This window comes from Pantherophis guttatus, chromosome 3 (assembly GCF_059756535.1).
Source record: "Pantherophis guttatus breed Tessera chromosome 3, ASM5975653v1, whole genome shotgun sequence".
NCBI lineage: Eukaryota > Metazoa > Chordata > Lepidosauria > Squamata > Colubridae > Pantherophis > Pantherophis guttatus.
This window is the reverse complement of record NC_142065.1, coordinates 178,869,428-178,892,432: the sequence shown is the minus strand read 5'-3', so window position 1 is coordinate 178,892,432 and position 23,005 is coordinate 178,869,428. Positions and strand designations below refer to the sequence as shown.

General features: G+C 37.1%; 1 protein-coding gene across 1 annotated transcript in view; it reads right to left on the bottom strand.

The window, feature by feature from the left end:
• The window catches only part of PREX2 (phosphatidylinositol-3,4,5-trisphosphate dependent Rac exchange factor 2), a 102,177-nt gene that overhangs the window by 5,461 nt on the left and 73,711 nt on the right, over positions 1-23,005 (bottom strand). The window contains exons 31-39 of the mRNA XM_034429932.3: positions 22,297-22,338; positions 20,790-21,007; positions 17,886-17,988; positions 16,877-17,020; positions 15,896-16,010; positions 10,783-10,849; positions 9,275-9,465; positions 6,221-6,323; positions 4,903-4,970 (exon numbers count right to left, since the gene is read on the bottom strand). Coding sequence (XP_034285823.1) covers positions 4,903-4,970; positions 6,221-6,323; positions 9,275-9,465; positions 10,783-10,849; positions 15,896-16,010; positions 16,877-17,020; positions 17,886-17,988; positions 20,790-21,007; positions 22,297-22,338 — 1,051 coding nt within the window. The remainder of the gene's footprint in view (positions 1-4,902; positions 4,971-6,220; positions 6,324-9,274; positions 9,466-10,782; positions 10,850-15,895; positions 16,011-16,876; positions 17,021-17,885; positions 17,989-20,789; positions 21,008-22,296; positions 22,339-23,005) is intronic.

The window sequence follows — 23,005 nt, the reverse complement described above, 5'->3', positions numbered from 1 at the left end:
ATAAAATCTAGCACTAAAACCCTTTGCATGAAATATAAAATTAAACACTTATGAAATAACTATGATATTAAACATATTCTAAATAAAGGATATATGAAATGTCGTACTATTAAATAAGATCCAAAGTCTACCCAATTCAGCATTGTGTTCGTCTGAGATTCAAGGACTCATGAGGGCATTATGATTCTCCCTTTCAAGTTCTCATGCTACCAATATTCAGAGCATTCCCATAAACCTGATTATTGCCAAAGTCTTTTGATTAAAAGGGATTGACCAGGCTGCCTATTTCTAAATGTTTTAGGATATCAGATTGCTGTAAAACCAAATATATTGACTTGTTTACAAGCTTACAATGCTTGTAGACATTGGTCATAAAGAGTTTTCTTTTCCTGGGTTATAGCCAAATCAATGTTCATTGTCTTGTCAGTAAAAAGTGCCTTGTCCTTCTTTGATTAATACCAAAGCACAAAGAAGAACAAAATAGCTGATGCTGATAGCTTGAGTGCTCATCATAATGTCAGTATCAGGTCTCCAGGTAGACTTCACTGACTGCCTCATGCAATGACTGTTTAGACTTACAATGCTAAAAAAAATAACTTTGTGACCAAAGCACGTATTTATTTATTTATTTATTTTATTTATTATTCAAACTTCTATACCGCCCTTCTCCTTTCGGACTCAGGGCGGTGAACAGCCAAAATAAAAACATTTATACATAAAGTTACAGTTAAAAAATAGATTTAAAATAATTAAATAAATTTGGCCTGTAATTTAAAACTTATCAATTTAAAATCCGTATCAAATTTTAAAACCAACCATAAAATCAAGACAGACCGGCTAACTGAAAAAAATAAGTTTTTAGGGCCCGACAAAAAGTCCGGAGGTTGGAGATCACTCGTATCTCTGGGGGTAGATTGTTCCAAAGGGTAGGTGCCACCACAGAGAAGGCTCTCCTCCTGGGGGTCGCCAGCCGGCATTGTCTGGCCGACGGCACCCTGAGGAGGCCCTCTCTGTGGGAGCGAACTGGCCGGTGGGAGGCTATTGGTGGCAGAAGGTGGTCCCGTAAGTACCCTGGCCCTAAGCCATGGAGCGCTTTAAAGGTGATCACCAACACCTTGAAGCGCACCCGGAAGTCCACCGGAAGCCAATGCAGCTCGCGCAGGAGAGGAGTCACATGGGAGCGCCCCGTCGCTCCCATAATCCCCCGCGCGACCGCATTCTGCACCAGTTGGAGCCTCCGGGTGTACCCCAAGGGGAGCCCCATGTAGAGAGCGTTACAATAGTCCAGACGAGAGGTGACGAGTGTTTGAGTGACCGTGCGTAGGGAGTCCCTGTCCAGAAAGGGGCGCAACTGGCATATCAGGCGAACCTGGTAAAAAGCCCCCCTGGCCACGGCCATCATATGCCCTTCTAAAGACAGCCATGCGTCCAGGAGGACACCCAAGTTGCGGGCCCCTTCCGTGGGGGCCAATGATTCGCCCCCAATAACCAGCGATGGCGTCAGCTGGCTATACCGGGACGCCGGCAGCCACAGCCACTCGGTCTTGGAAGGGTTGAGTCGAAGCCTGTTTCTCCCCATCCAGACCCGCACGGCCTCCAGGCACTGGAACATCACTTCCAAGGCATGGTTGGGATGGTCTGGGGTGGAAATGTACAGCTGAGTATCATCAGCGTACTGATGGAACTCCACCCCAAAACCACGGATGATCTCACCCAGCGGCTTCACATAAATGTTGAACAGGAGGGGCGAGTGCACCGACCCTTGTTGCACCCTACAAACAAGGCGCCTTGGGGTCGACCGCTGCCACCGTCAACACGGATTGCGACCGGTCGGATAGGAGAACCACCGCAAAACAGTGCCCCCCACTCCCAGTTCCTCCAGCCGGCGCAACATGATACCATGGTCAATGGTATCAAAAGCCGCCGAGAGGTCTAATAGGACCAGGATAGAGGAATAACCCCTATCCCGGGCCCTCCAGAGATCATCCACCAACGCGACCAATGCCGTTTCCATGCTGTACCCAGGTCTGAAGCCGGACTGGAGCGGATCCAAATAGACAGCTTTATCCAGGTCCTGGGGAAGCTGTCGCGCCACCACACTCTCAACAACCTTTGCAATAAAATGAAGGTTGGAGACTGGACGATAGTTAGCCAAAAGAGCCGGATCCAGGGATGGCTTCTTGAGGAGAGGCCTCACCACCGCCTCTTTCAAGGTGGCCGGCAGGACACCCTCGCTCAAAGAAGCGTTGAGCCAGCCTCGTGTAACCTCCCAGGAAGCCAGCACCAACCAGGAGGGACACGGGTCCAATAAACATGTGGTCGTGTTCAGCCATCCCAAGATCCTGTCCACGTCCTCGGGAGCCACAGGATCGAACTCCTCCCAGATAACACTCTCAAGGCCTGCCTCAGTCATCTCGTCTGAACTAACCCAGTCAGTGGCCAAGTCTTCCCGAATCTGAGTTATTTTATCATACAGATACTGTACAAAATCCTCAGCTTGGGCCTGCAAGGGGTCCTCCTGCGCTCCCAGATGGAGAAGGGAGCGGGTCACCCTGAACAGGGTGGCTGGGCGGTTATCTGATGACACGATAAGAGTGGCAAAATAGCTAGATTTCGCCGCTTTTATCGCCACTAGGTAGGTCTTAATATGAGACCTTACCAGTGTCAAGTCAGATTCGGAACGACTGGCCCTCCAACCGCTCTCTAGGCATCTTTTCTGGCGCTTCATCTCCCTCAGCTCCTTGGAGAACCAAGGAGCTAAGTGAGTTCGGTGCCGAGTCAGAGGCCGCAAAGGCATGACCCGGTCCAAAGCCCCGGCAGCCGCACTATCCCAGGCGGCCACCAGGTCATCAGCCGAGTCATGAGCTAGAGTCTCAGGAAATGGCCCAAGCTCCATCTGGAACCTATCAGGATCCATCAGGTGCCTGGGGCGGAACCACCTGGTCGGCTCCGCCTCCCTGCGACGGGGTGCGGCGGTCAGAAAGTCAAGTCGAAGGAGTGAGTGGTCAGACCATGACAAGGGTTCAATATCTATATCCCCTATATCAAGGCCACTCAACCACTGACCAGAGATAAAAACTAAGTCCAGAGTGTGTCCCCCCATGTGAGTAGGGCCGTGAATTACTTGGGTCAGGTCCATGGCCGTCATGGAAGCCATGAACTCCCGAGCTACCTCAGATGTTTCACCGATAGATGGCAGATTGAAATCCCCCATGACCACAAGTCTGGGGGTATCAGCCGCCACCTTGGCTATAACATTGAGAAGTTCGGGCAGGGTCGTTGCCACGTGGCAGGGAGCCAGGTACGTGATCAACAAACCCATCTGCACCCCACGACCCCACTTCACAAAAAGGGACTCACATCCGGCTATCTGAGGTACAGTGGTCTCCCTCGGATCAAGACCTTCTCTTAGAATGACCGCCACCCTCCCGCCCCTGCCCTGAGCTCTCGGCTGATGACCTTAGTATTTATGACCTTTGCAGCATCTTTTTCTTTCTCAGTCATTAAAGTCAGCACGTGTTTTTGTGCCTGACCTGTTTTCCCCCGCCCTTTTTTCCCCTTGCAGTGAAGAGATTGGAAAAGAAGAATTTATATGAGAATAAGCAGGCACCCAATGGAGAACATTCTGGCTATTTGCCTAGCGTGATCACAGTTTCCAGCCCTAAGAGTGGTAGACAAACAGCCAGACTCAGCACATTTCTTTTGATGCATTTCCCATTATTGCCTGCTTACTCTTTTATAATCCCTTCCTCTCCAATTAATATAAGCATTAATTTCCTTCTTGTTAATTAACCCAGCACTGGGATGAGCATTCCACTGGGGAGGATGTGGGGAAAAAAGTAATGCTGAAGTAAAATCATAAGCACAGTCACAATTATGTGATTTTTCCACTTAGTGACCTAGTTATCAGTTCCAATTATGGTTGCTAAACGAGGACGACATGTGTGTCAGGCCCTTTAAACAGTCCCGCCATTATAGTGGAAGATAATAAAAGCCAGACATTCCCTTCAAATTCACACAATTCAGCCCCAGGCAACATAGCAAAATTTGGCAGCTTCAGCTTGTAATTCTCATTATTTGAAAACATGTTTTGTGGGATAGTGAGAAATTGCAATTTTATTTTTGGGACTTGCAATAGTGTCACAGGATTAGAAGGAGGCTCATGTTCATCCCCAATTAGATCTGTCACCATCTGAAGCGATCCTCAGCAAGAGAATTCTTCAGCAATTGATCAGAGAATAATTGTAGATACTAGCTCTTCCCACCCACCCCCTATGCATCAACATGTTATTCCTGTATTTATATATGTCCAATGGCATCTCATAATAGCAAGTAGAGAGGGATGCAAAGAGTCTTCTGCTTTTCCCAGTTCTACCACTAATTAAATGGAAGGGATCACTGTATTTTGGGACGAAGGCATAACCAACATTTAGCATTTATTTTCTACCAGTACTTTAGAAATTTAAACTACAGAAATATTGGGGGGCTTTAAAATACAACTTTAATATGAGTAATTATTTCAAAGTTTCACTGACATCTCACTGACATCACTGACAGGATGTAGCTAAGCACCATTCTGTGTTATGAGCAAGATGTAATATTTGTACTGTAATATTTTTGGTACCAAGAGTTCTTCATGTACTAGTTTTAATGAACTCTTTGTAAAAAAAATAATTCAGAACACAAATTGTCACTTTTGTCTAGTATTACTACATTTTTTAAACTTGATGGTGTTCCTGCTGAGAAACCAATTGGTAAGTAAAAATAATTACATTAAAAACGGATTCTAAAAAGGAAAAAAAAAATCTGTGTTTAAATATTATTTCAAATCCAGGAAATATATCTGGCAAAATTTTTTAAAATTATTTCAGGAAAAAGAAATAGATTGAACTGTTAAGTTACCTTGGAGCAGTTGGTGGTGTTCGGTCCCTAATTCCTAAATTCTTTGCAGTATTTTGAACTCTTGCTCCCTGTAAAAATGAAAAATAGTTGTGCTTCCCATACAGTTTTTTTAAGCATTTGCTATTTGTAATTACCAAACTAACCTTCAAAAATGAAAAAGGAAGACTATATAAATAATTATTTTTACTTGTATATCAGAAATATATGCATAAAAATGCTGATGTTCTTGTCCTTCTCAAACTCTAAGTGCCTCTTTAAAGAAACCTCATCTTTTTTGGGACTTGTATAAATAGCTGCACAATTATGCATTTGAGTTAATAAGGTGACAACACTGTACCCATGCCATTCCAAAACATCTTGTTTCACGCTGTTGGTACTTCTCTAATTCATGTAATTTTCTGTTATTGAACCTACCAGTTCTTTAAGGAAATATTGACAGGTATAGTATGCATGCAACTCCATAGCGCTTTCTTAGTTTTCAATCCAAGTGCTACATATTTTTAACAACATACTTGACAAATGTGGGCTGGACATCATGCTAATTCAGTGAGCACATTGCTGGCTTGAAAATCGTGTTCAAATAGCACTAATCAATGGTTCCTCATCAAACTGAAATGAGGCCACAGGATTCAGTACTGAGTCTTGGAATGTTCCATATTTTATTGATGACTGGTATTAACAAGTAGAAGAAATGTGGAACAAATCTACAGATAATGCAAAATTGCTGAGATAGCTTGTTTGTTGTTTGTTTTCTATAGCTGCCCATTTCAGCAAAAGATTCTGGGCAGTTCACAATTCAGAAACATATTGCAATTAAAATCTTTAAAACATTTTAAAACAATAAAAACAGTAAAACCATTAAAATACTTATAAATCATTAAAACATCTAATTTGAATATCTTAAGAAGACTAACATAAAAATTTTAAATGATCTCGCTAGGCCAGAGTAATGAATTGAGACTAAAGAAAAAAATTAACCAAAAATTGCAGGTTGTTACAGACATAATATATGGGATCCTTGGCTTGGTAATGGCACTTAAAAGAAAGATGCTAGAATAATAATTGATTTCAAACTGAATATGACCCATGTGGTTGCAAAAAAAAAAAAAAAAGGCAAATGCAATTTTAGGCAGAAAATAATTCCCAAAATAGGAATCTAGGCTCAGGGAAATTGCAAGAGATCAAAGAAGGGCAATAAGCTCAAGCTGATGGCTAGAACTGTGGTCCTATGAAGATAAATACATTAAAAGAGTTGTATCTATTCAAGTTGTGTATATATAATCTTGAAAAAAGGCCACTAAAAAGAGGTATAACTTACTTGCTTGCGCATCACATCTGTAGCTTGGAGGATATAGCGAGGAGGTAGACCATGACTCCGAGCAAGAATTATTGCTTGCTCTAAAGTGATGCTCAGAGTGCAACTAAACCGAAATCAGAGAAATCAATTAAAGTATTTATTTTATATATTAAACAAATTTATAATTCACACATAGGTGGCCCCAGGTGGCTTACAAACACATTCAATGTTGGTATTTTTAAGGCTATATTTAATGTAAATGCATTAACCATAAATCAGACAAGAATTAAAATGGCATTATAATCTGCTGTAAGCTGCTGTTGTAACATTTTAATTTTCAAATTCAATTACTAACTTAGAAAGTTAGCTTGATAATACGCCCCAAAAAGAGACCAAATTTATTTTTATGTCTGATAGTAAATCTAAACATACCCCACATAATGCTGTAAGGCTTAAAAGGAAGAACTATATATTACAGTGAAATACTGTGGTACAAGAACTCTTTTTTGCTTTGATACAATATTAGAGATTGCTCAAATTTATGCATTTTTACTCTATTTTTTTTTCAGCTGTTGGATATTAGATATTTAATTCTCTTCCCTGAAATTAAAAAAGTATAGAGAACCAAACCAGCAGTTAATATCCTAGTCATCTGCAGCTAGCCAAGATTATGCCAAAATAATAAAACATGTCTAGCAATGTCAAGATTCATTCTTCCCCTTCATTCTTATGTCACAAGTACACAAGTATGTAAGGGGCAGTTTGTATCAGAAAATTATGATGTATATTTTATCACTTCTTCCCCCTATTCCCAACTTATATGATAAATCTCTCATATACACTTCAAACAATTGTTACTAATTATTCTTTTTACTGAATAACTTTAAAAAACAATATTTTGAATATTAATTTTAGATTTTATATTCTCATTTGCTAAATAAATATCCTACCAGCTTTTCCTTCTACTATTTACTCGTTCTATTAACTTTGCTTCACTTATTAATGATCTTTAAATAAATTAGTTTTTTATGATAATGTCAATTATATTAGGATTTTATTCAAAATACAGAGAGTTCCAAAAGTCTGTATTATTATTATACCTACCCATTAAAATTTTAGTTCTCTTCTGATGCCTTCCCTTTATTGCTGATACCCTTTACAAAGCAAAGGGAAATAGCCTATGTAACAAAATAGTTTAAATATTGCCTCTAGAAGTACCAAGCAACCCTACTCCCTCAGAGATATGTACCATCTTCATATTTTTACCATCTTCATATATTATATTTGCAGGCATATATGCATATATAGAAATCGAAAGACAGAATAAGGTCTTTAAAACGCCGAGATTTCATGGTCCCAATTTCAAGAATTCACAGAATATTTCAAGAATTCCAGATTTTATTTCAGTCTTTACAGTATTTCACGTCCATTTCAATATTGTCATTTTGTTTTATATCTACACTTGCAATAGTTAATAATGCAGATTTTTTTCCACTAAAACAATCTCTCCTAGGGTACAAAACTTTCATTGCTGTCTTAATTTCTAGTATGCACTTTATTTTTTCTTCTAGTTATTAAGTGTTATAGAGAATAATAACAAATCTAGGTAACGAGAATCAAAACTGAAAAATCGGAGTTTTAGGCTGTTTAAAAACAATCTTATTGTTATAAAATAATGAATTGTACAAATTGCAATTGACAGTTATAATTCCGATACAGCCATTATTACTTTTTCTTTTTTGGAAACTGAGCAAAATACAGAGCAAGAGCGCAGTTGGAAAGATGGCTCAAATTGTGTTTTACGAACCAAAAGTGAATCCAGAAACTTATTTGCTATAAAAGGTTATTATCCTTGCGAAGTATAGAATTGTACTGTAATTGTATAAATAGTTTATTTCTATTTTCAAAAAGATCTCCACTAAAGGAAGATTGACAGATAGGTTCTTATGTTCCCGGCACTTGTTCTGGAAAACTGGGGGCCTTTCATAAGCTAAGAAGTCAGTAGATTATTTTATATTTCTAGCAACAAGTAGCTCAATCATTTGTATATCTATATTCTATAAAGAAAAATGAAAAGAATATGATTCTGTATAGGCATTACTATTCATGCTTAAGACATGATATGGCAGATATTCGGTATAAACAAGCTTCAGGGCCATGTCGCATAATACCCCTACTTGCTTGTCAAGATAGCCACATGGTTAGTATAAAGATCTCTATGAGGTTTATGAGTACATTTGTCTGTTTGTTGTAGTTAAAATAGCTGAATGACTGAATGAGCCATTTCTGACTTTTTAAAACAAAGGTTTCTTTTTGGCCTCCCCATCACAAATACATAGCTCACCACATAAAAAGATGGTGAACTCCTTTGTGCAACAACGTACAGCCAAAATTCCTGCCTCATTTGTGGTCGTAAATTAAGGTCTATCTGTAACAGGTTTGGGTAAAAGGCATATTGATGGAACAGTACAATAGCATCAAATGCAAATGTAATGTTCTGGAGTGTGATTGTTATTATTTTGCATTGTTACTGGCTCTGGGTTTAATGAGGTAATCCAGATGAACGTTAGAGAAACACAGTCTACTATCTTCTGCTAAGGAAAAAGAATAACTTCAGGATAAGGTTGGGAGCACTTAGAAGCAGTTTCAGAGCAATTTTTGTTATATACTATGTCTCTAGTTGAATTGAAGGCTCTAATGCAATATATAGACTGACACTTCAATCTGTTGAGAGAACTTCGCAATATCACCATGTATTGAAGAAGAATACTAGGATATGCATGTAGAACCAATTTGTTTTGACGAATGTCAATTCCATTTTAAAATATGTATTTTACAGAATGTGAAAAATGCTACATATTATCATGATGGCCCAATAGAATTCCACTCATGCATTCCACTATTGGAATTATTTTACAATTTTCTGTGAGGCAGTTCTATATTGCTAATAACTGGAGCAGCATAAATAATTGCAAGATAGTTATTGATATCCATATCCATATCCATACCCATCTTCTTATTCTTGAGTCAGGACAGCAATTAACAGTAATTTTTAGAAAAGATAAATTACCATACCGGTGAACTCCACTGTTGCATAAGACGATGTGACAAGCTCCCAGGCGGCTGCAGAGTTCTGAAGAGACAGACAGTAGTCCAACTCCAGAAGCACTACAAGCTGTGTAAGCACAGGCTGCTGTGCGCTTGGATCTTATGAACGATGCCATTAATCGGTAAAGCTCATCCAAAGAATTGATAGGCCTCATTAGCTGCCAAGTAAAATGCAATGCTATTATCATTAAAAGACAATATACTGAATATGCGGTATGATCCAACAAATTTTTTTTAAATGCAGCTGTCTTGAACATCCTGTAAAGATGAAATCCTAACTGTTATTCTTTTTATAACCCTAATGATGACCATTTATTAAACTTAAGTCCTGAAGTTCTGACTGTACAATATCTACAGAAACCTATAACAAGCAAAAACATAAATGATAAAATATACAAGTGAAATCAATGCAACACAATTAAAATCAGGTAAGATTAAAATCAGCTAAAGGTTTGTGGAAGAGATTGCATTACTTTACAAAACCACACAGAAAAGGTTCTTTCTCATATGGGTCTAATTTTGTTCACCATGTCTCTTTATATTCTCTTTGGCAATCTCTTAGGCATTATCTTTCACTTCAATGATTTCTTAATTGCTTTTCACTGCACTAGAATAGTTATACTATTCTATCTAGTGACTCTCAATAAACATATATGACAAGTAGACATTAACTGTAATTTTTTTACTACTACATACTTTTTTTCTGAAAACACTGATCAGATTAAGGCTAAGCACAGCCCAACAATGGTGTCCTCAACAGAATGAAAATCTCACACCATGAGATGAAAACAAATGTGATATCTGACATCTTTAAACTTACATAGTCACTCACCATGCCGAACAAATTAATTGCAGTTGTAAATCTAATAGGCTTGGAAGACAAGCCTATTAGATCCAATTTCCAATTTCTCAATATTCAGCACTTAAATTATATTACTGAGGGACATTTCATGCAATTTAAGGTTATATTCATATATATGTGAAATATAATGCATTTTTGTTCATGTAACAGCATGCACAAATATGCTTCACAATACAGGTAGACCTCAACTTACATCCATTCATTTACTGACTATTCGAAGTTACAACAGCACTGAAAAAATGACCTATGACCATTTTTCACACTTACGACTGTTGCATCCCATTCATGATTGCACATGATCAAAATCTGGGTACTTGGCACCTGGCATGTATTTATGATGGTTGTAGTATCCCAAGATCATGTGATCACCTTTTGTGATGATCTGACAAACAAAGTCAATGGGAAAGCCAGATTCACTTAACAACCCGTGTTACTAACTTAACCACACTTATTCATTGAATAAGAGAAAGAAAGGTAGTAAAATGGGGAAAAATTCACTTAACAACTGTCTTCTGTCTTAGCAACAGAAATGTTGGGCTCAATTGTGGTCACAAGTGAGGACTAACCTGTACAGCATATGCAAATGTTACTTTAATCACATCTATTGATTTACCTTATCTATATAAGCAGCTTTTGATGTTGAATTAGGAGGAAGATTTGATTTGTCCAGATAAAATGCTCTGCAAAAAAGACACCCATAATATATTAATATTTCTCAAGAACATTTATAAAATAAATGCATTTAATCTCTTTGTGACATGCTAAAGTATTTACAACCTGAAATTACAGGACATTAAATATGAACTGCTTTATGAATCCCTATGTGGAATGATATTGTGCTAAAAATAATTACTCAAAGCTGAATTAAAAGCATTCTACTACAGAATATAAACAAATGTTCAAGAGACAGTAAAGAGAATAGAATTTTAAGTTATAGAATTCTTTTTTACATGTTTAGAATTCTTGATGTTCATACAGGATTTGATCACAATAACAGCAACTTTTTTGAAAATCACCAGAGTAAATAAAAATGCATGCTCACAATAGGTCATCCCTTTCTTCAAAAAGGGTGACCCCAGCCTAGTTGAAAATTACAGACCAATCTTATTATGTTGTGTCACCTGCGAAGTCATGGAATCAATCATAACTAATCCATTACCTGCTACTTAGAGAAAAACAACCTACTCTCTAACAGCTGTTTGGCTTCACAAAAAAATTGTCCTGCAATCTGCAACTCTTACACTGCAAAAACGTATGGATTTCACAATTTGACCAGGGTAAAGCAATAGATGCAATTTATATAGACTTCTGTAAAGCCTTTGATTCAGTGGTACACAACAAACTACTTCTAAAATTAAAATCTTACGATTGTTTGTTTGTGTGTGAATGCAGACATGATTAATTTGGAGTGGTGCATACCTCTACAAACGTAACTTCACTGTTTTCTATACATGGTCATTATATAGGTGCTGCTGGGAGAGTCCTTTTTAAATATTGTTCTGAACTTTTTTTCAGCACAAGTGAAAAAACAGCAGTTGGCTTTGTATCTAAAGCAGGACTAGAATTCATCATGGCCTCCTAGTTTCTGGTCCAGTGCCTTACCCACTACATCAAACTGGCTATGGAGGTAAAGCTATTCTTCCCAAATACTAATTAGACTTTTAAAATATGACATATCAAAAAAAATATTTCCTCCTTAATTAGCTGACACATGAGTGAAAACTGATAGAGCAACTTCCAGTGGCTTTTCACAAAAGAGTATTTGGTGTTTCTGAGAAACTGGAAAGCAGTGGCTAGCATACAAATTTGCAAAGCACTTCACTTAATTATTAAATGATTGTTGAGAACCTCAATCAGATGTTATGAAGAAAGCTAATGGAAAAGTTGGCATATTATCTGAAAAAAAACACCATTTTTAATCTACTTAAAATGATAAGGATGAAATCTTAATGCTTATGCATGTACAGAAATTGTTTGCTTTATAGCTTTTAAAATTTAGTAGATATTTTTGAGGGTCGTTGTTTTTTTGTTGTTGTAAACTTAGAATACCTGTATACTGACAGAGAAAACTTGGTACTGTTCTACATCAAGGTTGGCTTGTCTGACTTACTACCTATCATTCCCCGGGTGAAGGAGCAGAATTTTAAACCTTCTGTTGGTAAGCCCAGGTTATTTAATGTAAGAGCATGAGTCTGCTACTGTATACCAACATCTGCTCCATTTGCAACTAATGCTCAATGCATTTTAATACAATTCACCTTTTCCCCAATTGTCCTCACCATCTGCAGTTCAAAATTCTCTGGTGAAACACAGAATTCCCTTGCCTCATCACATTTGACAGGAGGCTGACTGCTCTATTTTCCTTCTTTGCTGTTCTACCTCTCTCACCACATCGCAACTAGTACAAAAGGAAGCTGAACGTTTCATATTTTTCCTCTTATATTTATATATTGTATAGTGAATCTTTTAATGTTGTGTGATGGGGGAGTTGCTTGTTTATTGTTGCATACACTCTGTGTCACATTGGTTCAGTTGGACGGCTTTATAAAAATGAAGACAGGTTTGCCACCACTTTCTTCTCATCCTCCACCCACCCACCAAATTTTTTCTTCCTTTTTTAAAAATGTGACTTTCAGCTTTGCAAACCTGGGATTAGGGAGAGAGAGCAAGAGAGAAAGCTGGCAGGAATGAAAATTATATCTTATGTATGGGTGGAATTCACCTCTCTACCCTTCCTTAGTGTTGGGGGAAGTTGTGTCCACTAGGATAAAAAGAGTATGCATTCAGCTGTCTTTGAATAAATGCATTGTTTAGCTTTGTAGTGGAGTTAGGAAAAGCAATGTGAGGTTTCCCGCCCATATCACCTCCCCAAACATATATCAGTGGTTTGGGAGTGAGGAAAACTGAAAGAGAAATGCATACGAACTAGAGCCCCACTTTGCAGCTCAGAAGCTATTCCTGTTCCACCTCTCTGAAGAAAAGGACAAAAACAAAAACCCGTTTTGTAAATCTGGTTTGAGCGTGAGTTTTTCCCCTCTGTCAAAACACTAGGACCAGGATTGTTCCAATGAAGCTGATTTGAAGGCAATTACGAACAGACAAAAGAAAGTATTTATCCATACACTGCATAATGAACCAGTGGAATTCATTGCTGCAAAATATGTTGACAGATCTTAACATAGGATTATAGAATGTAAAGGTTGAAAGGGATCTTAGAAATCAGTTACTTCAACTTCATGCCCACCACAGAGATTCTACGCTATCCTCCTAAAATAAGTATCAAAATTCTTTTGAAAATGTCCAACAAAGGACAATCAACCTCCTGTTTCATAGTTATGCTAACCACCATTGACTGACACATCCTCCTCAGTTGTTACATATTTTAATTTTTCTATTCAAATTGGTTTTGAATTTATTAAGATTGTTTGCCATCCCATAGTTACTTAATGGGATGGGCGGCCACGTAAATTGAATAAATAAACACTTAAATAAAATGAGATTTCAACTTGTATTATATATTATTTTATTTTTTTAAAATCCTCAGGCAACACTTAAATTAGCAACCTTCTACCTAATATATCAATACAATCTAGGAATGCAGATGAAGTTATCTCCTAGCCCCATAAGGATCATTCTGGAAATTTATTCTGATTGAAATCATCTTCCAATCAACCCAGGTTCAGAGTAAATAGACACCGCTAAACCTTAATACAACCTGAAAACAAAACAAAACAAAGCAATTTTTTAAAGTGTCCTGAAGAAAACAGAATTAGCAAAGACTAATTACAAAATCCAAGTGCCATTGGCAGAAAGTTTGATAAGCACATCAAACTTTCTTGAAAAACAATATATTTTTTCAGACTTTTGATCAAATCTAAAATAGAAGCAGTTTTGCTAATAAATTGTAGAGTAATGCTGAGCTTTCATGAAATATAAAGCATGAACATTTTTTGAAGCATGCACAACTTTCAAAGGTGTAAACCTTTTCAGGTTGAAAAGGAATTAAACAAATGGAGATTAGAAAAACAGATTTAGTTCTTAGGACTGCAGTCTACTAAACTAGAACTTTGTCTTGGTTTTATCATTTGGCATACCATGGGGATATATTCAACCTGAAAAGGAATTGTGTTGCATTGTGAAAACAATATAGCAATAAGTCTATTGTTTGGAACAGGACAGAAGGGAAATATAACAAAGGAGTGTGCATGAATGACATTACAGCTGTTGCTAACTCAACATATTTGTTGATAAAGTTGGATTCACATAGAAATACAATTACTTTGTACAATATAAAATAATGCTTTTGTTACTGAGAGAGAAGAATGAAAGATAATATACTGTTCTGATGCACTGTGGTACTGAAAGAAATTTACTGTTATTTGTCTTTAAACCGCCCAAGCAATAAAAAGACTAAGTTGTAAAGCATTTGGAAGGAAAGATGAAATACAAATTTTCCTTCTAATCTGAACATCTATTTTAATTTGTGAGAAAAATATGAATTACTGTTTTTTAAAAATCACATTACTAAGTTAATGAGAAATTCACCACATTAAAAACTCATCAGCTAAGTTATCATGTTCATAAGAGATGATTTGGTATTATATGCCCATCAGTCTTTTTTACATAACTAGTAACACTTAGATTCACTTCCATATCTTTAAAAGAGGCAGTTTTACAACAAAATTATCTTGATATACTTGAAGATTCACAGTACTGGAAAAAATCAAATCATGGAGTGAAATAATAAAACAAAAACCATAGTACATATGAAGTTCAAAATATGCATGTAAAGTTGGCTGAATAGGTTATAGGGATTATATTGAAAATTATATGTGATATATTCAGTTTTTATTTTCCCTATATACCGTATTTTTTGGTGTATAAAATGCACTTTACTGTCCCCCCCCCAGAAGTGGGTGGTAATGTTACCACCCATCCGCCAGCCCCTACCCTTCAGCCTCTGCCTCCCAGCAATTTGCCTCCTTGCAGCAAAAAGCAAACAGCCTGGTCAGCTTCAGCACAGCCTGATTTATCATGAGCAGCTGATTGGCGGTTGGATCTGCCTCCTGGAATACCACCTATCAGCTATTCCAGATTGCGAGAATCACCACACCCATCACCACCGCCGCCTATTATTACCTCTACATGCCCCATTTTTGGCCTCTGCATGTCCCGTTTTTGGCCTCCATGCACCTGATTTTTGGCCACCGCAAGTCCCATTTTTTATCTCTGTGTGCCCCATTTTCAGACCGTTCCAGGCGGCAGGGATAGGCGGCGGTGGGGCACGCAGAGGTGGCAATAGGTGGTGGGGGAGATGGGAGCGATGGGCAGCAGCAATCCTCACAACCTGGAACAGCTGATCAGCGGTGTTCCGGGAGGCCGATCCAACTGCCAATCAGCTGCTCGTGCTAAATCAGGCTATGCTGAAGCTGACCAGGCTGTTTGCTGTTTGCTGCAAGGAGGCAAATTGCTGGGAGGCAGGGAAAGATTTTTTTTCTTGTTTTCTTCCCCAAAAGCTAGGTGCATCTTATAGTCCGGAGCGTTTTATAGTCCAAAAAATACAGTAATCAGTCAAAATGTTAACTAGACTGATTTCAGATTGGAAAAAAAGAAAAAACTGAATGTGTTTGCACACTATGATCCACTAAAGCAGGACTTTTGCCCGTATTGTTTTAGCATCGTGATCCAAGTTTGTGCTTAGAAATAACAAATAGTTATTTACTCACCTGAGTTTTTGGTTATATTGTTTTACTTTTTCCAATGAAGCTGCATTAATCTGGGCTTGAAATTCTTCTACTGATACATTGTCTCTATAATAATATCCTTCCATACTTTCCAGGGCTATAAAAGAATGCAAAGAAAACAACACAGATTCATATCAGACTGATCCATTGATTTATTTTTTCCAGTTTTCCTATATATCTATAGATACTGTAATTCTCCAAATATGATACTGCTTTTCCGCAGCTAACACAAACACACATGGGACTGAAATGCACATGGTCATATTACCTAAAATAAAATCATTCCTGAAGGAAATATTTTCTTTAAGTAGAAAGATATCAGAAACTTGTTCTTTTCTGTACCTTTAAATATATAATACTACATGTTAAGTAAGAATGTTGTGTATTTCACTGTTGCATAGAGGACATACATATTCTTATACGACCGTGATGGCAACCCTAGCCATATTGGTGGGCACATGAGCTCAGCTCCAGCGCGCATGTGCGTGCCAGCCTGATGATTTTCAGGCCTTCTGGGTCCAACAGAAGTAGGGAAACAGGCTGTTTCCTGCATCCAGAGGGCCTCGGGGGGGTAGTGAGGAAGGTCCGTTTTTCTCTCTCCCCAGCCTCCAGAGCCTCTCTAGGAGTCTGGGGAGGGCAAAAACAGCTTCCCCCACCCCGGAGGCCCTCCGGAGGCTGGAAATGGTCCGTTTGCCAACTTTCGGTCTCCGGAGGGCCTCGGGGGGGCACGTGATGGCAAAAAGGTTAGCCATCACTGCTATAGTACATCCTCAATAAAATATTCAAATATGTAGAATAACATATTTGCATAAGTAAAATACATACATTTTACTTATGCATGATGTGATTTTCTTCAAAATACTGCTGTATCCATGAATACTTCAGAATGCCAGTAACTGTGTATTATTTTTCCTATAAGCTTTTAAAAACTGTTAAGAAAAGATGAACTTGAAAATATTTTACCTTGTGCAAATAGAACTGGGTAAAGTTTAAAACCTCCACCATTTTTCAGCCTCTGAGGAAGCTGTTCAAAATTGTAACTATCAAGATAAAAATAAATTTTCATAGCTTGCCGACTTCCTTCTGCTTGATATGTGATTGGCATATCTAAAAATAAAATAAAATAACATTTTAGTCAAAATTACCAATCCAAAGTTTTTGGGATTTCTTGCAAAGATTTACAAATATTTTGAAAAAGTAAAACTAAATCAACCATCAACCAAAATATCACAACAATAGGAAATTAAAAATCTACATTGACTCACTATCTGAATGCTAAACATTGAATCCTTCTGCCACAATGTTTGTGTAAGTAAAAATATTAATTTTATGTCACAGTATCATTACATAGTTAATTTCCTTACCTTATACTGTTGGCTAAAGATATGAAAATGCAGAGATAGCCTACTACATGGAGTAATGGGGATGTTAACAGGAAGCATTAATTTATTGGGTACAAATGAAATCCCAATGAGAATACTAAATGGGACCATTTCAAAAAGTTGGCCACGTCCACTCAGTCATATTTTCCCACCACCACCAAGCCATGCCCACAGAACCAGTAGTAACAAATTTTACATTTCACCATTGAGGTAAAGATGTTGGCTTAGAAACCAGGAGACCATGAGTTTTAATCCCACTTCAGGCATGAAAGTTGACCTTGGGCCAATCACTCCCTCTCAGTTCAACTCATCTCACAGGTTTCTTGTTGTGGGGGGAAAAAAGGAGGAGGAAGGATTATGTTTGCCATCTTGAGTTACTTATGAAGTAAGAAAGATGGGATAAATATTGTATACCGTATTACCATTCTCCTCAAAATGATTAAAAGTTTAAAATTTTGCATATGCATAACAATGCAAAGATGATTACTATACAAGCAAATGTGACACAAATGAAAATGTATAGTTATATCCTCTAATATTTTACAACAAATATTGAAAGGGGAAATTTAAGTATACTTTACAATACTCACTTGCTACTAAAGGTTCCTGTTCAGAATGTTTAAAATAAAATGTAACTTTCTCCAAATCAAATAATGCAATCAATGTGTCTTCTAGCATAGCTTGTTCATCAGTCTGGAAATATATAGAGACAGAATGTAGTAATCATGCTAGATTGATTATTATAAACATTAACTGCAGATGGTCATATCCTCTTTCACTGAAGCAATAAAGTGACTCATCAGTAAATTAATATGGATTGACTTCTATTGAATTTTACTCCATCTTCTCTTGTCAAATTATTAGCAGCAATGTATACAGAACCAAAAGTTAATTACTGTGTTGGCTGTGTAATTTAATTGCACAGAATTTTAATTGTTCAAGTAAGTGAGTATATTTAAAATGTGTTACTACAAACCAAGCTTAAGTACTTACACTGGCTTTTGTATGTTACAATATTTAATACACTGAAAAGAAAATGAAGTTTTGTATTAGTGTGCCTTCTAAAATAATTTATAATTTTCTCACGTTGCTAACAAAGAAAACATTGACATAGAACTATAGCCTATTAGAAGGCAGATTTATAGAACTTAGAAGGAAAAAGGAATTTCTGATTATTTTCTAATCAGTTAAATGCGAAATAATGTAGATGTATCACAATTTCCAGAGACATCGTTAAGCTATTAAAGGTCAGTTATCTTTCATCAACCTAATGTTTTATTAGGTTGATAATATAGTGTACTGTATAAATCAGCAGTCACCAACTGGTGGTTCATGGACCACTGGTGGTCCGCAAGAAAATTTTGGTGGTCCGCAGAAAAATTATGTGCATTTTTTATATTGCACTAAATCAGGGGTCCTGGGTCAGATACATGCAATAAACGCTTGTGTTACTACAGAGAGTCTCCCCCTTCGGGGTCTTTTTGTTCGGGTTGGAGGGAGGCAGAAATTCCGACTTGGGGTCTGCTTCAGCCTCCTGGTGTGGGGCTTTGGGCAAAGGCTGGAGGGAAGTCCCACTGGTGGCGAAGAGCCAGAGGACCTTTTCCAGAGGGACTGCATCATGGCCTGGAACTCGCTGACCATCTCAGCCTGCTGAACCTCCAGGCGCCTGTACCTGGCTTTGCATTCCCGCAAGTCTTTCCTCTGCTTGGAAAGCCTATGCTCATAGTCCTCAGTGAGGTGCTTCTGCTGAGCTCCTTCTCGGTCAGATCCAATTTGATCCAATGCACACTCCCATTGCGAACCGGTAGTAAAGGTAAGTAGAACCCACCCCGGCTGTAAACCAAGCTTAAGTGCTTACCCTGGCTTTGTAAGTTAAAATATTTAGTATATTGAAAAGAAAATGAAGTTCTGTATTGTGGCTTTTAAAATAATTTGTAAGTTTTTCACATTCCAATCATGGGGCTCTTAGTTAATTATATTTATTATGCTGTTTGTATTTATTTTCTGGATGTTTTTACATTTGCTAGCTTAATTCTTTTATAATTTTAGAATTGTTAGAAGCCCAGAGTCACTTAGTTGAATTGGGCAGAAATTGAATGAATAAATAAATATCTAAAATTCTGAGGACAAATCATGGCTACACAATCATGAGTACACACAAACAAACACAGAATGGCCTGCCATGGTAGTTTGATTATTCCATTTCATTTGGTGTGTTTCCAGCATCACAGCATCCATTCACCAGAGGTATACATATGAAACTGTTCATTGCTTCCCCATAAAATCTCTTCAAGATTCATCTGTCTACATCCCAGACCCAGATCATTCTTTGATTTTTTTTTCCTCTGTAGAAGAACACATTTCCAAACAAACAACTAGGCTGAACCCACTTGCTATTTTTATTTTCCAGCAACACTTGATGTACACATGTGTGAGATTGACACTTCATTTGTAGCTTTCCAAGATTTTTCTTTGCTAATGAAAATAACTGGTTGAAAATTAAGCTCAGTTAAAAAGGGAGCTGATGGGTGCCAAGAGATCTCTGTAGACACATTGGTGGCCTGAAATATCACACTGGGGAAAACTACTTCAAAATTGAGGAATATAGGATATAAAACCACAGAAATCAAAAATAATCACAACTCAGTATTATTTAAGAAACTATTTTATGATGGAATAAATTAAAAATATATAAATTTAAGACACCAATGTTCAACAGCATTAACAACTACAATATAATATGTTCATTCCAGACAGAAGTCCTATGAGAACTAGGCTATAGTCAATTTAATGACTAAGCTGTACCACCACTTCATCGAAACTTAAGTGAAATTAAGTAGATTTAATCAAATGGATCCTGGTATCACAGGTTACAAAAGAAGTCCTGAAGAAAATTGGACTGAAGCCAAATCACATATAAGGGAGAAGAACCACATTTTCACACAAATGAGGGCTTAAGGATTGTAGTTAATGGTATTGAGCCAGAAATACTATGTCCAATAGTCTCAAACTTTTCCCAGTTCCAGCTTCAGTGAGCCCTTCAAAATTAAGAAAATGTTCATAATTAGAAGCAACAAAAAGATCTAAAAGGCTAGAAGTAATTTTGGATATTAATATGAGCTAATTGGTTCTTTTACTTTGGCATATTATAGATTGTCACACATTCAGCCAGATGCTCAAACTGGATCTGGCATTTTTATCCACCTATTGAGACCTTCTCAAGGACCTAGGATAGGCAGATATTAATGTTTGATGGTATTAGAGATATTATTGAAGGATTGTTATTAGTAGTAGTATTTGTTAAATTTATTTGCCACTTAGCTCACTGTGGGGGCTTCCTGATTTACCAAGTCTTTAGAATAATAAAGAATGTTATCAGTAAATATTCAACAGCATTATTGAAAAATTGCTCTTTTACAAAATTTTATTTCAGGTTTTGTTCAGGATAATAAAGTATTGGTCAATATTATATAGACATTCATAGGATTTCTCACCAGGTTTGGTGACAGCAGTGACTGGAAGTAAAGGAGAACACCTGCAGTAGATATCTGTTCCAACCATCTCCTACTGGCCTCTTGTGTTTCCATTTCACACTCCTTACCATTGTCAAACATTTGATTTAAGGCAGCCATTAATTGCTCTGAAAATGCACAAACTGTAGCAACTAGACTCTGGCAGAAGACCATGTCTCTCCTGAGCTGTATTTCACTATCTGAAAAGAGCATAATAAGAAAAATAGGTGGAAAATCATCTAAATTGATGAGAAAGTAAGTGTAGTCCTATGCACTGATCTTGTTTTCTGGGAACAAAAATTGCTATTAAACACCAAATAATATATATACTTATAGGTTCGATTGCACAGGCTAATCAAAGAAATGCCATAGAGTAAGCTTGTAGACTACAGGTACATCATAAATGAATTTAATTATTAAATTATTCTACCTTAGTACACATCCAAATGTCAAAAACATTATTTGCTATGGAATCTTCTTTAATTTAAATATGTATGAGATAATATTTTTTTATTCTGCATGTACATCTAATACATATCCATAAGTTAGCCTACTTTCATGGCAACTGCCTTCTGTATTATAAATGATCAGTTACCTCTTTATGTCACAATCTTATATGTGCTTGCTCAGAAAGTCCAATAAGATTCATGGATCTTTCTCACTCATGTATCTATAGAGGAAGTCCTTGTTAACAACCACTCATTCAACAACTGTTCAGAGTTATGATGGTGCTGAATAAAGGGAGCTTACAATGTTTCTACATAATTGTAGCTGTCACCGCATCCCCACCGCACATGATCACAATTCAGCTGCTTGGCACCTGGCTCACAATGACTTGGTAACAATGTCACATGACATGATCGGTCACATGATCACCATTTCCAACCTTCACTGTCAGCTTCCGACAAACAAAATCAATAGGGAAGCTAGCAGAAAGTTACAAATGTTGACTATGTGACATTCTTGCTTAATGACAAAGAATGATTTGCTTAACAATGGCAACTAGAAGTACTGGGATTTCTGTCAGTGAATAGTGCAGCCACATGACATCACACTTTATGACTGAGTCAGTTAGTGGTGTAAATTCTGGTCTCCATTGCCATTGTTAAATAAGGAGCACCTGTAAATGGATTTATGCAAAAGAACTTCCTGGTCATATTTATCATCTGTTCCTCAAAAATAAGTTGTAAGTCCATAAGATGTAACCTTATCCAGAGCAGATTAATATCAATTACTAAATACTAAACTATTTCACTTACTTATTTACTTAAGTAACAATAAAAAGAATATTTGTAGCTCAGAGTTGAACTGTGGGATCCTTGGTGATCTCTGACCTTGGGTGTTTTCTTACAGATGTTCCATTATCAAACCACATATTCATGATGTTACTTAGTTTGGTAATGAAACATCTGCAAGAAAACAATCAAACTGAGAGAGCACAAATGAATACATTTACAAAAGTTAATCAACAGCTTTAAATAAAAATTACCTGTATATTGAAGAAGTGCCAGAAGGACTCTTGCTTTTACCTCTGGAAAAAGAAAAATAGAAGATCCTGAAGAGACAAAATCATGTTTGGCACTCAGGCCAGGGACGGATTGTCCCTTTCTATTCAACCTTAAATTTCTATTATTAAGCAATATGTCTTTCAATCAATAGGCACAGGAACAACAAGGATCTTCATATTTTTCTATTCAAAATGACACAGTTATCAATGAAATACAAAGACTATACATATAGGGTAAAATATTTATACCATCTAAAGAAAAATCAGAGAAAACAATAAGTCCAGTAACATTACCAATAATAGCTTTGCCATCAAACACCATTTATTATTTCAGGGATAACTATCTATAGTATGCAAAAAAATATTTAATCATATATGTCAATATGGCACATAGATTCAGAAAATAGACTAAAGACGTAGCAAAACTGTTCAATGAAGCCTGAAATTTACCATGATTAATGTATTTACAAATTGCTGGAATAATAAAAAATTGTTTGTTTAACGCATTGTAAACCGCCCTGAGTCTCCGGAGAAGGGCGGCATATAAATCAAATTTTTTTTAAAAAATGATCTCAGGCTAGAAGGTGAGACCTTGAGAGAGTTTGAAGCACTTATTCAAAACCAAGATGGAAAGGATCCAGATAGATTGTAAAACAGACGGGATTGCAGCTATGGAAACTAGGAACAGGTA